The 18,925-nt window shown below is 37.3% G+C and overlaps 1 protein-coding gene across 1 annotated transcript; it reads right to left on the bottom strand.

Annotated features, from left to right (window-relative positions):
• Nucleotides 1-401: 401 nt before the first annotated feature.
• Nucleotides 402-1,094, bottom strand: LOC138907808 (uncharacterized). Its single transcript, XM_070198424.1, has one exon. The coding sequence runs from the start codon at nt 1,092-1,094 to the stop codon at nt 402-404; it is 693 nt and encodes a 230-aa protein (XP_070054525.1).
• Nucleotides 1,095-18,925: the final 17,831 nt, after the last annotated feature.

Below are 18,925 nucleotides of genomic sequence, written 5' to 3'. Positions count from 1 at the left end.
GAGTCCCCACCCACCATCCTCACTCGGGTCTTTACTCCATCATACATGTACTTAATCAACCTAACGTAGGCAACAGGTACACCTCTAGCTTCCAGACATCTCCACAAAACCTCCCTCGGAACTTTATCGTATGCCTTTTCTAAGTCGATGAACACCATATGCAAGTCCTTCTTTCTCTCCCTATACTGCTCCATCAATCTCCTAACAAGGTGGATGGCTTCTGCAGTCGAACGCCCTAGCATAAACCCAAACTAGTTCTCAAAAATAGACACACCCCTCCTCATCATTAGCTCTACCACTCTCTCCCAGACTTTCATAGTATGGCTAAGCAACTTGATACCCCGATAGTTATTGCAATTTTGGATATCACCCTTGTCCTTGTATACAGGAATCATCGTGCTCTACCTCCACTCTTCGGGCATCTTCTTTATTCTAAAAATGACATTAAATATCCTGGTGAGCCACTCCAAGCCTGCCTTACCCGCACTCTTCAAAAACTCCATCGGGATTTCATTTGGCCTGGTCGCTTTGCCCTTGCTCATCTTACGCATAGCCCCCTCAACTTCATCAACTCTAATCCGCCTACAATACCCAAAGTCACAACGACTCCCGAATAGTTCCAAATCACCCAGTACAATGCTCTTGTACCCCTCCTCGTTCAAGAGACTATGGAAGTTGGTCTGCCATCTCCGACGGATAAGCCCCTCGTCCAACAAAACTCTACCTTCTTCGTCCTTGATGCACTTTACTTGGTCCAAGTCACGCGCCTTCATTTTTCGTGCCTTGGCTAACCTGAACAACCTCTTATCCCCACCTTGGCCCTCGAGTTCCTCATACAAATGACTAAAAGCTACAGTTTTGGCCGCCGTAACTGCTAGCTTTGCCTCTTTCTTAGCCAACTTATAATGCTCCCTATTCGTTCTCTTCTCCTCCCCGTCTACACTTTCCACTAGCTTCAGATATGCTGATTTTTTGGTTTTTACTTTTTCTTGAACCTCTTCATTCCACCACCAGTCTCCTTTGTGACCACCAGAGTAACCCTTTGAGACACCTAATACCTCGCTCGCAGCTTCCCTAATGCATTGCGCAGTCATGGTCTACATAGTGCTTGCATCCCCACTACTCCTCCAAGCCCCCATAGTCACCAGCTTGACCCCTAATTCCTGCGCTTTAGCTTCCGCCAAGGCTCCCCACTTGATCCTATGTTGACTATATATTGCCCTCTTCCTTCTCTTCCTCGTGATCTCAAGGTCCATGACCAAGAGCCTATGAAGGGTCGAGAGATTCTAACTTGGGATAACCTTGCAATACATGCAAAGTCCTCTATCAGACTTCTTGTAGAGTAAATAATCAATCTGAGTCTCGGCCACTGAACTCCGAAAGGTGACCAAGTGCTCCCTCTTTTTCGGAAAACTCGAGTTTGCTATCACCAAATCAAATGCTCTAGCAAAGTCCAGCAGAGACGTTCCTCCTCCGTTTCTATCTCCAAAACCAAAGCCACCATGCACATCATTATACCCCCCAGACGTCGCTTCAATGTGGCCATTGAAATCTCCTCCTATAAAAAGCTTCTCGGTATGCGGGATACCACGCGCCATCTCATCCAAACCCTCCCATTACCGCCTCTTGACTTCCTCATCCAAGCCTGCTTAGGGTGCGTACACACTGATTATGTTCAATGTAAAACCTCTAACAACTAGCTTAATAGTCATCATCCTGTCATTCACCCTCCTAACCTCCACCACTAGTTCACGGAGGTCTTTATCAACCAAGATACCTACCCTGTTCCTGTCCCCCACCCTCCCAGAATATCAAAGTTTGAAACTGCCCACATCCCGCGCCTTATCTCCTACCCACCTAGTCTCTTGTACACAATCTATATTAATCTTCCTTTTCTTGAGAATCTTCGCTAACTTTACAGATTTTTCAGTCAAAGTTCCTATGTTCCAAGACCCCACTCTCAGCCTATTAGCTCCCTTAGCCCTCTTACCCTCCTTACCCCCGCACCTCCTCTCCTACGCTGACCACCCCGAGGACAAGACCTTACCCTACCATCGTTCACTAAAGCCACTATAATCTAGGAGTCATTACGCAAGCACTATCTCGAAATCAAGAGAAAAAAATAAAATAAACTATTAAAATATAATCTACCACTAAAGGTCGCAAAACAGGTGAAGAAATAAAATAAAGGAACTAAAGGAAACTATAATCTACAACTAAAGGTCAGAAAAGCAGGTAAAAAAATAAAACAAAGGCACTAGAGGAACTATAATCTCCAACTAAGGGATAGAAAGACAGATGATGAAATAAAATAAAGGAACTATAATCTACACTAAAGGATAGAAAAATAGGTGAAGATATACAATACAAGAACTAAAGGTGGCTATAATCTACAACTAAAGGTCACAAAGAAAATGTGCAGAACTAGAACATAACTACTAAGGGATATTTGAAATAAAGATTCAAAATAAATATGTAAACAGATAGATAACAATATAAACAAGTAGGCAAAGCTATCACTAATGCAATTAATTTTGACAATGTTAGAGAAAATACTAACTAAAGATTCAAGAAAAAAATAGGCAGGCAAGGATATACAATTACGCTAAAATATCAAACTATTAAAATATCGAGACAAGAGCGGAACAATAGAACCTGGATTGCAGCCCTTGAAGTTAACGGAACTCTGGCCAGTGGTGATGGGTTGCGACGAGCTGGAGCAATACTCTATGTATTCCTTGTTCAAATAGGAAGGAGAAACTTCGAATATTTTGGTGCTTTCTCTAGAATTTAGACCAACCAAGAAATCTTTTCCCAATGTGATTGAAAAAGTTACTGAGACGTATTGAAACCGATTTCTATGAATCAGAGGAACCCCACGTCTTCGATTCTGAGCGAGTTGCAGTGCTTTGTTGTATTGTACCTTCTATACCGGTAGCAGCGCCGACGGGAAAGTATTTGTTATAATTAGACCAAAGACGTTGATACGATTTGGCAATACTTGCAACTTTACCACTGACAATGGAACAACTGGATTTCGCCGGAGAAAGGAATGGATGGCGATTGGTTCACCGGAGAAAGAGAAGGAAAGAAGCAAGATCACGCCTTTCGCCGTCAAAGAAAAGCCGAATTAGCGACTCTATTTCTGGTTCAAAATTATCATAATTTCCAAGATCAAGAAGCTTAATTATGATTTAGCGTTTGAGATATTTCACAATTTGTCGAAAAAACATGTGGTGTGGCAGAACTCAATTACGCTGGAGAAAAACCGCCGATGAAAAAGGGGCAGCAAGTAGTATCAACTTTGCCGGAGAAGACGAACGGAATTTGTAATGAATATGTCAAAACCTTTTTATATTATAATATAAAATATAATTTAGTTTGTATATTTTATAATAACTAGTTTTAATATACGTGCGTTGCACGTGTGCCTAGCATCAATGAATAGGGTTTTGTCTTTTGTTTAAATGAATACCAAAAGAAATAAAAATAATTAACGTGTAACGACCCGACCGATTGTTTTGAGAATTTACACTTTGCTCGGTTGTTTGAGGGCATGAGTAGCTCCGTATGATGTAATATGACTTATGTGAATTGTCAGTTTTGGTTTTTCAGGTTATTCAGAATTGATTTGAAAGAATGATTCTCAGCTAGAAACTTTAAATTTGAAAGAGCCCACCAAGTTTGACTTTTTGTGAATTTGAACTCGGAATGGAGTTCTGATTGTTTCATTAGCTCCGTTGGGTGATTTCGGACTTAGAAGCGCATCCGGATTATGATTCGGAGGTCCGTAGTTGAATTTGGCTCGAAATGGCGAAAGTTAAAATTTTGGAAAGTTTGATCGGGAGTGGACTTTTTGATATCGGATTCGGATTGTGATTCCGGGAATTGGACTAGCTTCGTTATGTTATTTGGGACTTGTGCGCAAAATTTAAAGTCATTCCGGATTAATTTGCTATGTTTCGATATGAGTTATTGAATTTGAAAGTTCAAAGTTCATAGATTTTGATTTGAGGTGTGGTTCATCGATTTGATGCTGTTATGTGTGTTTTGAGGCCTTGAGTAGGTCTGTATTGTATTATGGAACTTGTTGGTATATTCAGACGGGGTCCCGAGAGGCTCAAGTGTGTTTCAGATTGATTTCAAATCATTTTCTTCAATGTTGCTATTGCTGGTTCTGGTGTGACCGCACCTGCGGCTGGTTTGCGCAAGTGCGAGGGTCGCAAGAGCGGAAATATTACTGGGAGCAGGGTTTCGCAGAAGCGGATATTGCTTCGCATCTGCAAAAGTGCAGATGCGGTGAGTTGAGCGTAGAAGCGGATTGGAAGCGCAGAAGTGACAAGTGGGCGCGCACCTGCGAGTGCGCAAATGCGGGTATTTTACCGCAGGTGCGAAGGCAGACCTCCAGTGCTTCTCCGCAAAAGCATGTTTTTGGTCGAAATGCGACGCCGCAGAAGCGGCTAATGTGCCGCAGGTGCGAAAGTGCTGGGCAGAATGATAAATATAAGGGCTCGCGATTTTGGCTTCATTTTAACATTTCCAAGCTCGGATTGAGGTGATTCTTGGAGCAATTTTCATCTTGTGGACTATGGTAAGTGTTCTCTACTCATTTTTGATCTTATATCACGAATCTACCTTCGTTTTTGGTAATTGGATTGTGAATTTTATAGAGGAAATTGGGGGTTTTGGCCTAAAATTTCATAATATGAATTTTTGAGTTTTGAACATCGATTTGGAGTTGGATTTGAGTGAAACTAGTATGGTTGAACTCGTAATTGAATGAGTTGTTGGATTTTGTCAATTTTGTCGGGTTTTGAGGTGCGGGCCCGGGATGAGCTTTTGGCCGATTTTGGGCAATTGATTCAAGATTTGATCCTTTCGATCAGGATTGGTTCCTTCTGCATTGTTTGATGTATTTGAGTTATTTTTGGTTAGTTTTTTGAGCCGTTCGGAGGTCGGAACACGAGGGATGGCATTTTGGAGCATCGCTTGGCTTGCTCGTTATTGGAATTGGCTTGTTCGAGGTAAGTGACTCTTCTAATCTTAGTGCTGAGGGTATGAAACCCTGAAATACGTGTTATGTGATTGGTATTTAGGTGATGCAGATGCTAAGTGACGGGCGTGTGGGCGTGCACCATGCGAATTGGGACTCTGTTGTTTCCATGGCACTGTATAGTGGTCCTACTTCATTGATATCCATGTTTTCATCATGTGACAAAGTAGTTAAGGTGTCAATCATGCCAAATATCATGTTTAGGTATTATGCCAATATTGTTTGGACCCATAGTGGTCATTTCTTACTGCCATCTCACTGATTTTATTGATATTTCGTACTTAGTCATATTCATGCATTCATATCATATCTCAGTCTTAATTATTTATTGATACATCATATCATTATTGTCGGGCTAATTTCATGACATTATGAGCCCGTGAGTGAGATTGGAGAGATTGATGACTAAGTGAGGTCCGGGGCCTATTTGTGTGGATGTTGTCACTATAGCACGTAAGTTATTCGTGCAGCACGTGAGTTTTCCGTGCGATTCCAGATGTTGATATTACAGCATGTGAGTTGTCCGTGCGGTTTATAGCGCTTGGGCTGAAGGAGCCCCTCCGGAGTCTACACACCCCCAGTGAGCGCGGTTGTTATTATTGAGGGATGGATCTTCCCTAGACGTGGATCTTGTCCGAAGCATTATATACCTGGAGATGGATCTTCTATACGGTCTGGATTGGCCCTAATCGGTACTGAGTGATTAATGATCAGTTGATATGTATATTCCGGGATGGATCTTCCCTGGGCCGTATTGGCCATATACAATACCGAATGATTGAGCATGATGAGTGGAATGTGTGAGAAAGTAAGATTGAGTACTCTAAGAGAGTGAGTACATGAGTTCATCTATGAGATACATTGTATTGACATGCACACATGACATACATGCATCGAGATGCATTTTCCTCATGTTGTATGGTATTACATCATTCATGATTTCTCACACATGTTGACAAATAGGCATAGTGATGCATTTTTTTTACACTGGTTATCCGGAAAGAAAATGAAACATCTTATTTATTATTATTGAAAGGATTTTTGGGAAAATTATTGTTTTCAAACTTATTCATATTGTTGGCAACTTCGGTAAACGATTTGGGTTTTCACTTATGTACTTGAAAGGCAGAACTATTTTCGAAAATCATGATTTTGCTGAGCATCTTATCTCTGAGTTACTTCTTGTATTATTTGCTTTACGTTGTTATGAACTGTTATTGGTAATTGGTGGTGGACCCGACCTTGGTACAAGCTCGTCACTACTTTCAACCTAAGGTTAGGTTTGTTACTTATTAAGTACATGGGGTGGTAGTACTCATACTATACTTCTGCACCTTACATGCAGATGTTGGCTGTTGATGTTGCTGTGTTCGATAGGAGCTGGATTTGAAGATGTACCTGCATCCCCGTTGTAGCTGCCTCTTGTTCGTGGTAGCCTTAGATCTATAAAACTATATTTATGTACTTTTCAAATAGATGATGTATTTATTTCATTTCCGCTTTGTAAACTCTATTCTTAGAAGCTCATGATTTGTACTACCAGTTCTTGGGGAATGTATTAGATTCAGATAATTTCTTTACTTAATTGCTTTATTAATTATTATTGGAATTGGTTAGTGGTTAACTGGCTTACCTAGCAGGTTGGGTTAGGTGTCATCATGACTAGTTATATTTTGGGTCGTGACAAGGTGGTATCAGAGCTCTAGGTTCATTGGTTCTACAAGTCATGAGCAAGTGTCTAGTAGAGTTTTGCGGATCGGTATGATGACGTCCATACCTATCTTCGAGAGCTACAAGACATTTAGGATATACTTCCTATCTTTCTTTCTTTATCGTGCGGCATTGATTCAGCTCGAAGCGTAACTCTTTGAATTCCTTCCACACATTCGTATGCACACATGAGCGCTCTGTATCTGCTGTGTATCGCCGGCTTGTGATTCTATGAACGAGGTTCGAGATGTGTATTCTGTGTTTTGGTGATTGGCCAGTCTGGAGGACTTGAGGCCATGGTTAGACTGCAACTTAAGCTCGGTAGCTTCAGTTGTAACTTTTATATTTGGATTCATATGTCTGGTAATGTCCCTACGAGTGGAATTTGTGGCTTGATAAGCAGTGGAATGGCTTTGTGATGAGTATGATGTGATTACGGAATGTGTTAAGACGATTTGAATGCGATGAGAAGTGTTTCCTTGAAATGTAAATGAGGGGCCTTTGGGTGCTTGATTTTCATTTTGATGTGACGTACAGTCTCGAGTATGAGTGCATTGGAGGATCCTTTCTGTTGCTTAATGCCGGAACGAAATAGGTTCTCATGTCTTATTGTCGAGATCAGACTCAGGGAGATTAAGTGATTGCTTAGTAGTTGTGGCTGTGAAAGGGTATAAATAGATGTCAGTTTGAGGCTAAGCAGGTAGGTTATAACCTGCGAGGTAATCTACGGATGTGTGGTTTTTTTATAACATTGTGTGGGGGCTTTCTTTTCTACCAGTAGGGTATATTTGTGCGATTTGAGTTTGGATCGGTTGTAATAGTTGACCTGACTATCACGAGGATGAATGCGAGATTTGCAGATGATTTGAGGTATTATATGGTTTGTGTTACATGAGCTTACGAAGGATTTAGTTGAATTTCAGTGCATGATTCTGGCAGTAATAGAATATGGGTATCGTGATGTTATCGAGTGTTTTGTTTTGTGGCTTTGATCCAAGTAGGGGAGTCTGCTATCGACGAATTGATTGCACGGTTATGTGTTGTATTGGTTTCGGTTCGGGGTATACTGGTGAATCAGTTATGACTTACAGAGGTCGAGATCGAGGATGACTCAGGTAAAGAAAATTCGGGATACAGGTTGTATTACACTCTATAGGTATATGGGAAACATAAAATAATTGAGTGGTTATTCATGAAGGGTGTAGTGTACATGGAGTAGGAATCTGCTCAGTTGCTTAGGAGTGTGGGTTACTCCCTTGGGTGTTGGTGTGCTAATGGGGCACAGGTCGTTCGGTCCGTTTGGTCGGTTTAATTGAGATTTGAGTAGAGTGGATGACTCTCGAGAATGGTTCTGATGGATTCAAGATTTATATGTAGCGATTTGGAATTTTCAAGATTTGTATATGGCTAGAAACTGAGAGTTATATTGGATGATGTCGAGACTTGTGACATTTTTATACCATTGTGGATTATGCATTTCAGCATCAAGAAGGTGAAGGAAACAATTTTAGGTTCACATAAGGTCTCCTTAGGGTGGGTGTCGCTGTTGGGGTGCTTTGGGGTGCTTAAGAGGGAAGTCAGTGGCTTATGGGCCTTAGGGCATTGTGGTTTTATACTAGGGTCTCTTGTGTAGTGAATTTTGGTTAAGGATCGTGGTTAGTAAGGAGAACTATCAATTTGAAGGCAATTTGGAAGGGACTTGGAGAAATAGGACAGCGTGGTAGTAGGTTGGATCAGCACAGTAATGGATATAATCGGTTCTTTAGGTACCTAATATGGCTAGTCTCCACATGTGTTTCGTGGCAATGCTCTTGGGTTTTGGCGACCTGCGTGACTGAGTTGAGTTAGAGAGATTCGGTTCTGATAGCTTGGTTATGTGCAAATAGATTTCAAAGAGTTCTCAATGGTTTTTACCACGGTTCGAGGAGTATATTTCCTACCAGTGTGAGGAATATATTGCGTATTGGGATTTTCTCCGGGATGAGATCAAATAGAAGGTTTCTGACTGATCGGGTATGTATTCTGCTTGGGACTCAGAGTTGATTATGAGATTCTTATACTCTTCATAGGATGGCATGGTAGATACGGTGTTGTGTGGGATTGAGATTTGCTTGTGCAAGGTCACAGTTCAGTTTTGAAGGGAAGGACATAAATTCGTAGGCAACATAGACGGATTCAGATGACTAGGTGAATGATATTACTACTCGGTATTTCCTGAGAAGGGTCTGTATTTCAAAAGGGGCAATGTGTTTTGATTTATGGATACTTCGTTGGTATTGCGACACTCTCTTGGTTGATCGACTGCTGATATTCAAATTTTGCTATATGGCACGGAAGAATTTTAGAAGTATTTCTCGTGAGGTGATCATGTATGGGAGATGTGTTAGACATTCTGGCGGTGGAGACGGAATCGGATATGGTGATTTGTGTATTTTATGGATTTGGAGGCTGGGAGTTCTCAGGAGCAGATTGTTTCATGGTTGTAGACTATGAGGTTGTGGCCAAAGCTAGCCAGATAGTAGTATGTGTTATGATTCAATCATTGTGGATTTTCGGAGGGTTATTTATCTATTTGTGGGTGACTAGAGTCGATTTGGGGGTCCATTGGTAGGCCTAATTAGGATGTGTATTCTACACCGAGCCGGATTGGTTGGCTCCATACTGCTATTGTTGAGGGATGTGCCATTCGGTTGTTGTTGAGCTTATTCATGTTCTGAGATGATCTGTGAGTTACTCATATATGCTACGAGGAGTTGTGATTCGTTGGTTATATGCACATATGGTGCGGTTCTATTGGGGCTTTATAGCGTAATTTGAGCGAGAAGAGTATTGGGTATTGCATGATTGATCGCGTATGGCTTATGTTCTTTCGGGTTTTGCGTGGCATTGTGTCATCTGCTTCTCTGTGGTTATGGTAATGCACTTTGAGTACTTGATGTCGGATTGCGCGTGGTTATTGATTTTGAGCATGGTGGCTGAGGTATTTCATATGGACAAGTATTTGGATGGGGTTGCGCATTGCGGCTGAGTTATATTGAGATATGATCCTTGGTATTAGATTTGTGTGTTATGGTTCTACGGTGTGTGATGGGTTCTTAGCATTGCATCGGGGTGGTACCCGTCGAGCTTGCGGGACGGTTCTCTTGTTTGAGTCATTTTCGCGATTGAGTACATCTGGAATGTTGCTTATTAGTGCACGGATTGCACGGGTTATGGCTTTAGATAGTATTGGTGTGGCATGTCAATAGAGTAGCTGGTATTTGATAAGGTGAGGTCATTGTACCTAGAATGGATACTATCGGAATAGATTATAGCATGGTTGGAAGGATAATATCGAAAGTCGGCTTAGAAATTTGCTATAGTTCTTGTCGAAGGAGAGGGAGTTCCATGACTGGTTGATCTGATGAATGGTTATGAGTTTCTGCGTGTTCCTTTCATCATCGGTAGTGTACGAAGGTTTCAAAATGGAGCTTGTTTGATATGAGGTTTCTTACCGACATTGGGTTATTTTGAGCAGCTACTGTGATTAGAAATCATTGCTTCGAGTATCTGTATTATATGATATATCATGCGATTGTATCTTGGGTTATAATTGCAGCTTGGTACAACTTGTTCAGACTTATACAGGGTGTAGGTTGCGAGATTCATATCTTATAAGAAATTTCGGATGTTAGAAGTTAGATTCTAAGGCTTGTGGGCTAGGTTAAATTGAGAAATATCAGTTATGTTGTGTTATCGGACCTGTATGGGATAGGGTGATGTGGGATCACCCCCAGGTATGTGCATGGTAAGGTTATACGGCAGTTTGATGGCTTTGAGAACAACTCTGGACACGTTCGATGACAAACGCATGTTTAAGTGGGGGAGGATGTAATGACCCGACCGGTCGTTTTGAGCATTTATACTTCGCTCGGTTGTTTGAGGTCATGAGTAGCTCTGTATGATGTAATATGACTTATGTGAATTGTCGATTTTGATTTTCAGGTTATTCAGAATTGATTTAAAAGAATGATTCTCAGCTAGAAGCTTTAAATTTGAAAGAGTCGACCAAGTTTGACTTTTCGTGAATTTGAACTCGGAACGGAGTTCTGATTGTTCCATTAGCTCCGTTGAGTGATTTCAGACATTGAAGCGCATCCGAATTGTGATTCGGAGGTCCGTAGTTGAATTTGGCTCGAAATGGAGAAAGTTAAAATTTTGAAAAGTTTGGCCGGGAGTGGACTTTTTGATATCGGATTCGGGTTGTGATACCGGGAATTGGAATAGCTTCGTTATGTTATTTGGGACTTGTGCGCAAAATTTGAAGTCATTCCGGATTGATTTGCTATGTTTCGGCACGAGTTATTGAATTTGAAAGTTCAAAGTTCATAGATTTCGATTTGAGATGTGGTTCATCGATTTGATAGTGTTATGTGTGTTTTGAGGCCTCGAGTAGGTCTGTATTGTCATGGAACTTGTTGGTATATTTAGACGGGGTCCCGAGAGGTTCAGGTGTATTTCAGATTATTTTCTTCAATGTTGCTATTGCTGGTTCTGGTGTGACCGCACCTGCAGCTGGTTTGCGTAGGTACGAGAGTCGCAGAAGTGACGAAGGGGTCACAGGAGCGGAAATATTTCTGGGAGCAGGGTTCCGTAGAAGCAGAGATTGCTTCGCATCTGCGAAGGCGCAAATGCGGTGAGTTGAGCGCAGAAGCGGATTCGAAGCGCAGAAGCGACAAGTAGGCGCGCACCTGCGAGTGTGCAGATGCGGGTTTACCGTAGGTGCGAAGGCAGTCCTCTAGTGCTTCTCCGCAGAAGCGTGTTTTTGGTCGCAAATGCGACACCGCAGAAGCGGCTAATGTACTGCAGGTGCAAAAGTGCTGGGCAGAATGATAAATACAAGGGTTCGCAATTTTGGCTTCATTTTTACATTTCCAAGCTAGGATTGAGGCGATTCTTGGAGCAATTTTCATCTTGTGGACTGGGGTAAGTGTTCTCTACTCATTTTTGATCTTATATCACAAATCTACCTTCGTTTTTGGTAATTAAATTGTGAATTTTATAGAGGAAATTGGGGTTTTTGGCCTAAAGTTTCATAATATAAATTTTTGAGTTTTGAACATCGAATTGGAGTCAGATTTGAGTGAAACTAATATGGTTGGGCTCGTAATTGAATGGGTTGTTGGATTTTGTAAATTTTGTCGGGTTTTAAGGCGCGGGCCTGGGATGGGCTTTTGGCTGATTTTGGGCTTTTGATTCTAAGATTTGATCCTTTCAATCGGGATTGGGTCCTTCTGCATTGTTTGATGTATTTGAGTTATTTTTGGTTAGTTTTTTGAGCCTTTCGGATGTCGGAATGCGTGAGATGGTATTTTGGAGCATCGCTTGGCTTGCTCGGTGTTGGAATTGGCTTGTTCGAGGTAAGTAACTTTTCTAATCTTAGTGCTGAGGGTATAAAACCTTGAAATACGTATTATGTGATTGGTATTGAGGTGACGCACATGCTAGGTGACGAGCGTGTGAGCGTGCACCATGTGAATTGGGACTCTATTGATTTCATGGCACTGTATAGTGGTCCTACTTTATTGATATTCGTGCTTTCACCATGTGATAAAGTAGTTAAGCTGTCAATCATGCTAAATATCATGTTTAGGCATTATGCCGATATTGTTTGGACCCATAGTGGTCGTTTCTTATTGCTATCTCACTAATTTCATTGATATTTCGTACTCAGTCATATTCATGCATTCATATCATATCTCTGTCTCAGTTATTTATTGATATATCATATCATTATTGTCGGGCTAATTTCATGATATTGTGAGCCCGTAAGTGAGACTGGAGAGATTGATGATTGAGTGAGGCCGGGGGCCTGTTTGTGAGGATGTTGTCACTATAGCACGTGAGTTGTCCGTGCGATTCCAGATGTTGATATTACAGCATGTGAGTTGTCCGTGCGATTTATAGTGCTTGGGATGAAGGAGCCCCTACGGAGTCTGCACACCCCCAGTGAGCGCGGTTGTTATTATTGAGGGATGGATCTTCCCTGGACATGGATCTTATCCGAAGCATTATATACCTGGAGATGGATCTTCTCCGCGGGCTAGATTGGCCCTACTCGGTACTGAGTGACTAATCATCAGTTGATATGTATATTCCGGGATGGATCTTCCCTAGGCCGGATTGGCCATATACAGTACCGAGTGATTGAGCATGATGAGTGGAATGTGTGAGAAAGTGAGATTGAGTATTCTGAGAGTGTGAGTACATGAGTTCATCTCTGAGATATATTGCATTGACATGCACATATGGCATACATGCATCAAAATGTATTTTGTCCATATTGTACGGTATTACATCATTCATGATTTCTCACACATGTTGACAGATAGGCATAGTGATGCATTACTTTTACACTGATTATCTGGAAAGAAAATGAAACATCTTATTTATTATTATTGAAAGGATTTTTAGGAAAATTATTGTTTTCAAACTTATTCATATTTTTGGCAACTTCGGTAAATGATTTGGTTTTTCACTGATGTACTTGAAAGGCAAAACTATTTTCGGAAATCATGATTTTGCTGAGCATCTTATCTCTGAGTTACTTCTTGTATTATTTGCTTTACGTTGTTATGAACTGTTGTTGGTAGTTGGTGGTGGACCCGACCTTGGTACAAGCTCGTCACTACTTTTATCTAAGGTTAAGTTTGTTACTTATTGAGTATATGGGGTCGGTTGTACTCATACTACACTTCTGCACCTTACGTGTAGATGTTGGTTGTTGATATTGCTGTGTTCGATGGGAGCTGGATTTGAAGATGTACCTGCGTCCCGGTTGTAGTTGCCTCTTGTTCGTGGTAGCCTTAGATCTATAAAACTCTGTTTATGTACTTTTCAAACAGACGATGTATTTATTTCATTTTCGCTTTGTAAATTCTATTCTTAGAAACTCATGATTTGTACTACCAATTCTTGGGGAATGTATCGGATTCAGATTGAGATAATTTCTTTACTTAATTACTTTATTAATCGTTATTGAAATTGGTTAGTGGTTAACTGGCTTACCTAGCGGGTTGAGTTGGGTGCCATCACGACTAGTTAGATTTTGGGTCGTGACATAATGACAACTCACTTAGAATATATTTTATCTTCTAATATTTCATCCTTGTTGTTTAATGTTTGTACTTTTAACAATTTGATTCTTAATACTATACTACAACTGATTTATATGATGAATTTTGAAAAGAATGACTTGAAGTTTTTGCAAATTAGTTAATTTAAAGACTTTCTTTGGTTAATTAATTTAAGGACTTAATTATTTCTTCTTAACATTGAAGATAATACTTTATTTTTGTTGATTCAAATCCTAATATTAGCTCATCCTAAGTTTTACATAGTTAAATGTAATTATAATTTTTATCCAATAAGAACTCTATGTTAAGAGTAATAAAAAAATCGCTATGACATACCACTTTTAGATTTTTGTATTATTATAACCATTAGTGTTACTGAATCTTACCAACACTTCTCTTTCTTTTATATTCTTAAAATTAAAATATTTTTTTAGTTAAGCTTGATACTCAAATTATAAAAAAAAAAATGATAAACTTTTGAGATTACTATGTCTGTGATTGCTAGATATTTATTTTTACTCCCAAGCATGATTTAATAACATAAAATTTAATTAATATCAAAATTTAAATATAAAAAAATAATAATTGAATGACTATTTTATTATTTAAAAAAAATACACGTAAACCTTTAAAAAGACTCTTAAACCTGAAAAAAAAAATAAGGACTCCAAATCATGAAAAGGAAAGTAAGGAAATTTTATAACAAAAAAGATACTTGTAAACCTAATATTAAAACCAATACTACTAAACTTTTATAACAAAAAGGATACTCGTAAACCTAATATTAAAAAAAAAATACTCCTCAAGTGATTAGAATTCGATACTGTAAATCTAAATGTAGTTTATATGAAGGACTCCAATTAAATAACATAATTTTCTAGATCAAAGTCTTAAGTATTAGAAAAATAATTAAGTGATTATTTCTAAATATTAAAAAAATAATTAAATGACTCTTCCTACAGTTTAGAAAAATGACTTAAATTATTATTTTATCAAATATAAAAGCTAGTAAAGAATTTAAATTATAAATTAATAGTAAAATTTAAATACTAAGAGCTCTTAGAATATTTTTAACATTATTCTTTTATTAATGAATAAAGTTGACAAAGGTGAATATACATACAAGAAACTAAATAACTTAAATTACTATTTTGTCAAATATAAAAGCTAGTTAAGATTTTACCTTATAAACTAATAGTAAAAATTAAATACTAAGAGCTCTTAGAATATTTTTAACATTATTCTTTTATTAATGAAGAAGGTAGACAAAGGTAAATAAAGGTAAATATACATACAAGAAACTTCCTTTTATAGATGTGCTTTTGTGACTCAAGTATAATTATCATTGTTTTTGCATGTTTATATCAGGAAAAGGAGACTGAAAGTCAAATGCTTAGGACGAATAACAATAATTGATATTTAGTATGTAGTAAAATTCATATATTTGTTGTTCATTATTGTGTTATTTTTTAACTAACAAAATTTATTCCTAATATAATATATTCTGAAATGATTAAATTACTAACAAAATAAATAAAGGAAATAAACAAAAACTTAAGAAGAAGCAATACTTCTCACTACATTCCGTGTTCTTTAAAGTCTCCTATAAGAAATAGTACAAATTAAATAAGTTATATTAGTAGTTCAAATAAGGAAGGATATAATACACAAAACCTAATTGATTTTGAAATCATAAATATTTGAAAAATAATTAAATGCATATTCCTATATATTAGATAAATAATTTAAATGACTATTTTGTCTTGTGCGAAAATAACATTTTAAGGGTAAAAAAGGCGAACGATATTTCGCTAAAAGCCTTTGTGCTTTTAATATAGTATAGATATATACATATAATCATGGTCAAATACCTAGACGACCCCTTAAAGTTGACTCCAAATTCTATTTTGACACCTCAACCAAGCTCAATACCTATTGAACACTTCAACTTCAATAAAAATGTACCGATTAAATACAAATTTAATAATTCTACATTGTGTTTAGAGTGTGAATATCACTTGATATCTACTTGGCAAACAAGACCAATGAGAAAATGACATGTCAGCAAGACAAAAAAATCAAATTTGAAGAGAGAAAAAAAAAAGAAGAAAAAAGGCCCACCACAACCCCTTCGTTGCCCCCTACCTACCATCATCCCCAATTCCTCACCGACCTGATTCCCTAGCTACTGCAGTTCCTCGCTGAACCCCTTCCTCGTCTTCTCCAAATAACAAGTAGAACCACACACAATCACTAATCTGAGCAAACAACAACCAATTGAAATAAGCATATTTGTAAATTCGAATATAAATAAGTAATTAAATTCAAAAAATAGGTATGAATTCAAGGAAGCCAAGTCGTCTTTCTCGCAATGAAGGCTCCGAAAAATTTGAACCAAAACCCAATTCAAACCAGCTTAAAATGCACTCAAACATTAGATTCGGATTTTCAAAAATATTTCCAACAAGAATCTATAACACCCAATTGATTTTTAGTCAAAGTTTTCATATCCTTTTTCTTTTAATTCAAGCTTGAAACTCCTTTCATGGAGGTCAAATTTTCTCCTCAAATTAATTCTCATGCAGCAAACGGTCTCAACCAACAAATTCTAACTCAAATGAAATTAGAACTCCAAATTTATTCCCTAAATCTCAAAATTGAGATAGACAGTAATAGTCTATGGTTGACCCCACGAAGTTAGAGTTCAAAACTGTGATTAAACTTAGATTGGAATATTACTACATTGGAGTAAGATTTTTCAAAAATGGAGAGGCTTCTGAGTTTAGGCGGTTTGGCAGTGATGGACCGGTAGGGATGAAATTTTGTGTCAAAGGCCATGGCTATGGTGGAGTTGTGCTAGAGATGATGGTGGCAAAAAAAATAAGATTAAGGAGAGAAGAGAAAAAAAAAATTAAAATTAAGGAGTATTTCCTTTACTTTTTTTTTCCACGCTCTCAAAAGAGCGTGTAATTATAGACACTATGTCATGTCAGCATATGCGCTCAATAGGTACATTTTTATTGAAGCTAAAGTGTTCAATATGTATTGAGCTTAGTTAAAGTATCAAAATAGAAACTGGAGCCAACTTTAAGGGGTCGCTTAGGTATTTGGCCTATAATCATTGAGTATTGATATTCGATACTTTTTTTAAAATATTGACTACCGTATGGAGTACGCTTTTTTTCTTTCTACAACCTAATTTATTGATTAGGAATTCGAGTCTGTTTGAAAAGCCACCAGGTAATTGGAATTGGTGTAATCACTAGGGTAGAAATTATACAGCCTAGTAATTACATAATATTATAATTACGATGACCTGTTTGTTTGTCATAGTGTAATTACAAGTTTACTGTTTGATTGCACAAGTGTAATTACACAGTTAAATTAAATTTTAAATGAGGTAATTATCAAAACTTAAAAGTTAATATAATAAATATATGCATATAAATAATTTTTTGTAAGTATAAATGATATTAGATTTGGTATTTACGATGTATATTTTTTCGTGAATATACATTAATTAGTAATCATATATATATATATATATATATATATATATATATATATATATATATATATATATATATATATATATATGTATGTATATATCAAATTAATAATAGTTGGTTTAGTTACTTATAAAAGCTAAATATAATGTCATAACATTATTTAAATATGTGACAAAACTAATCTATCAATTCTAACTAAAAATGAACAACATGCAATGTGAGCCAATGCAACTAAAACAAGTAAATTGGAACCAAGAATATAATATAATACAATTCCACTCCCCCCCCCCCCAAAAGTTTAAATATGACAAATTCCAACATAACTTAAGATTAGGAAATATAATAAGTTTATAACCACATTCAACAGTGAAATTCTACTTTAATTGCATAACTCATTATGTGCCAAGTTTATTAATGACTCATTATTTCTAATATTAGTAGGTGTAGTTTCAAAAACTAGAATAATAAAATAAATAAGAAATAAAATATAATCAATGACATGGAATCACAAGAAGTAAAGGTAGAGAAATAAAAGATAAATAATGTACAAAAAAAATATTTTAAAATTTCAAAAGAAATTAAAAAGTAAAAAAATTATAATAATAAAAATAAAAAGTTATAAAGAAAATAAATTAAAATAAAAACAAAAAGGAAAGTAATTTAAAAGCAACATTGTAATTACACAGTGCAATTATCACAAATTCTTACCTCCCCTTGAGACTAGGACTATTCAAAACCGAACCGAAACTGTTAACCGAACCGAATCGATGGCTTATTGGCTTATTGATATCGGATTATCGGGGTAATAGATGGTGAACGGATTGAGATTTTATAATTAACGGCTTAACGGTTTGGGGGCGGATTACATAATTTTCTTATCGGGTAAATCGTTAACCCGTTAAGAATTTTTATATCTACACTTTTACCCCTATGTATATAAAGTACTATTGAAAGTAATTTGTTGAATTGTCCGTTATCCGTAATAGCTGGAGTGTCTGGTTTTATGTCTTTTTTGCATGCATCTAACAAATTAAAGTGTGATTTTCTGGATTTTTGGTTTTACCATCTGAATTTCTTGTGAAGAACGAATGTTACTCAAAGTTTGATTTCATACATGTATGAGTATATGAACTAGATTGGAACTTGGAAGAAGACTCTTCAAAATTTAAAAATACTGTTATATCTTATATGATATTAAAAATTTGGTATTGATTTGAAACTGTTTAGCATTGATTTATGATTCTTCAAAATTTTTTTTATTTGATTTAGCCGATAAACCGCCCGATAGTCGTTAATCCGATACCAATCCGCATCGTTGTTATTGGATGGCTAGCGGATTACTACATTTATAATCCGATAACCGATAAGCCGAACCGTTAAGCGTAATTATTCGTTCGATCCGTCCAATAAGCACCATTAAATTACACCCAATTTTATACTGACCAAATAATTATTTGACCAGATAAATATGTCAAACCGTGTAATTCTAAGCTCTTCAATCTTCATGATATTAAACTATCACTTGTGCTTAGCGAATG

Source organism: Nicotiana tomentosiformis, chromosome 3, assembly GCF_000390325.3.
Source record: "Nicotiana tomentosiformis chromosome 3, ASM39032v3, whole genome shotgun sequence".
NCBI classification, from domain to species: domain Eukaryota; kingdom Viridiplantae; phylum Streptophyta; class Magnoliopsida; order Solanales; family Solanaceae; genus Nicotiana; species Nicotiana tomentosiformis.
Note: the sequence above shows the minus strand (reverse complement) of the source record. Positions and strands in the feature narration are given on the sequence as shown.

Coding starts and splice junctions, on each gene's coding strand:
- LOC138907808 (XM_070198424.1), bottom strand. CDS start 1,094: ATGACTGCGCAATGCATTAGGGAAGCTGCGAGCGAGGTATTAGGTGTC.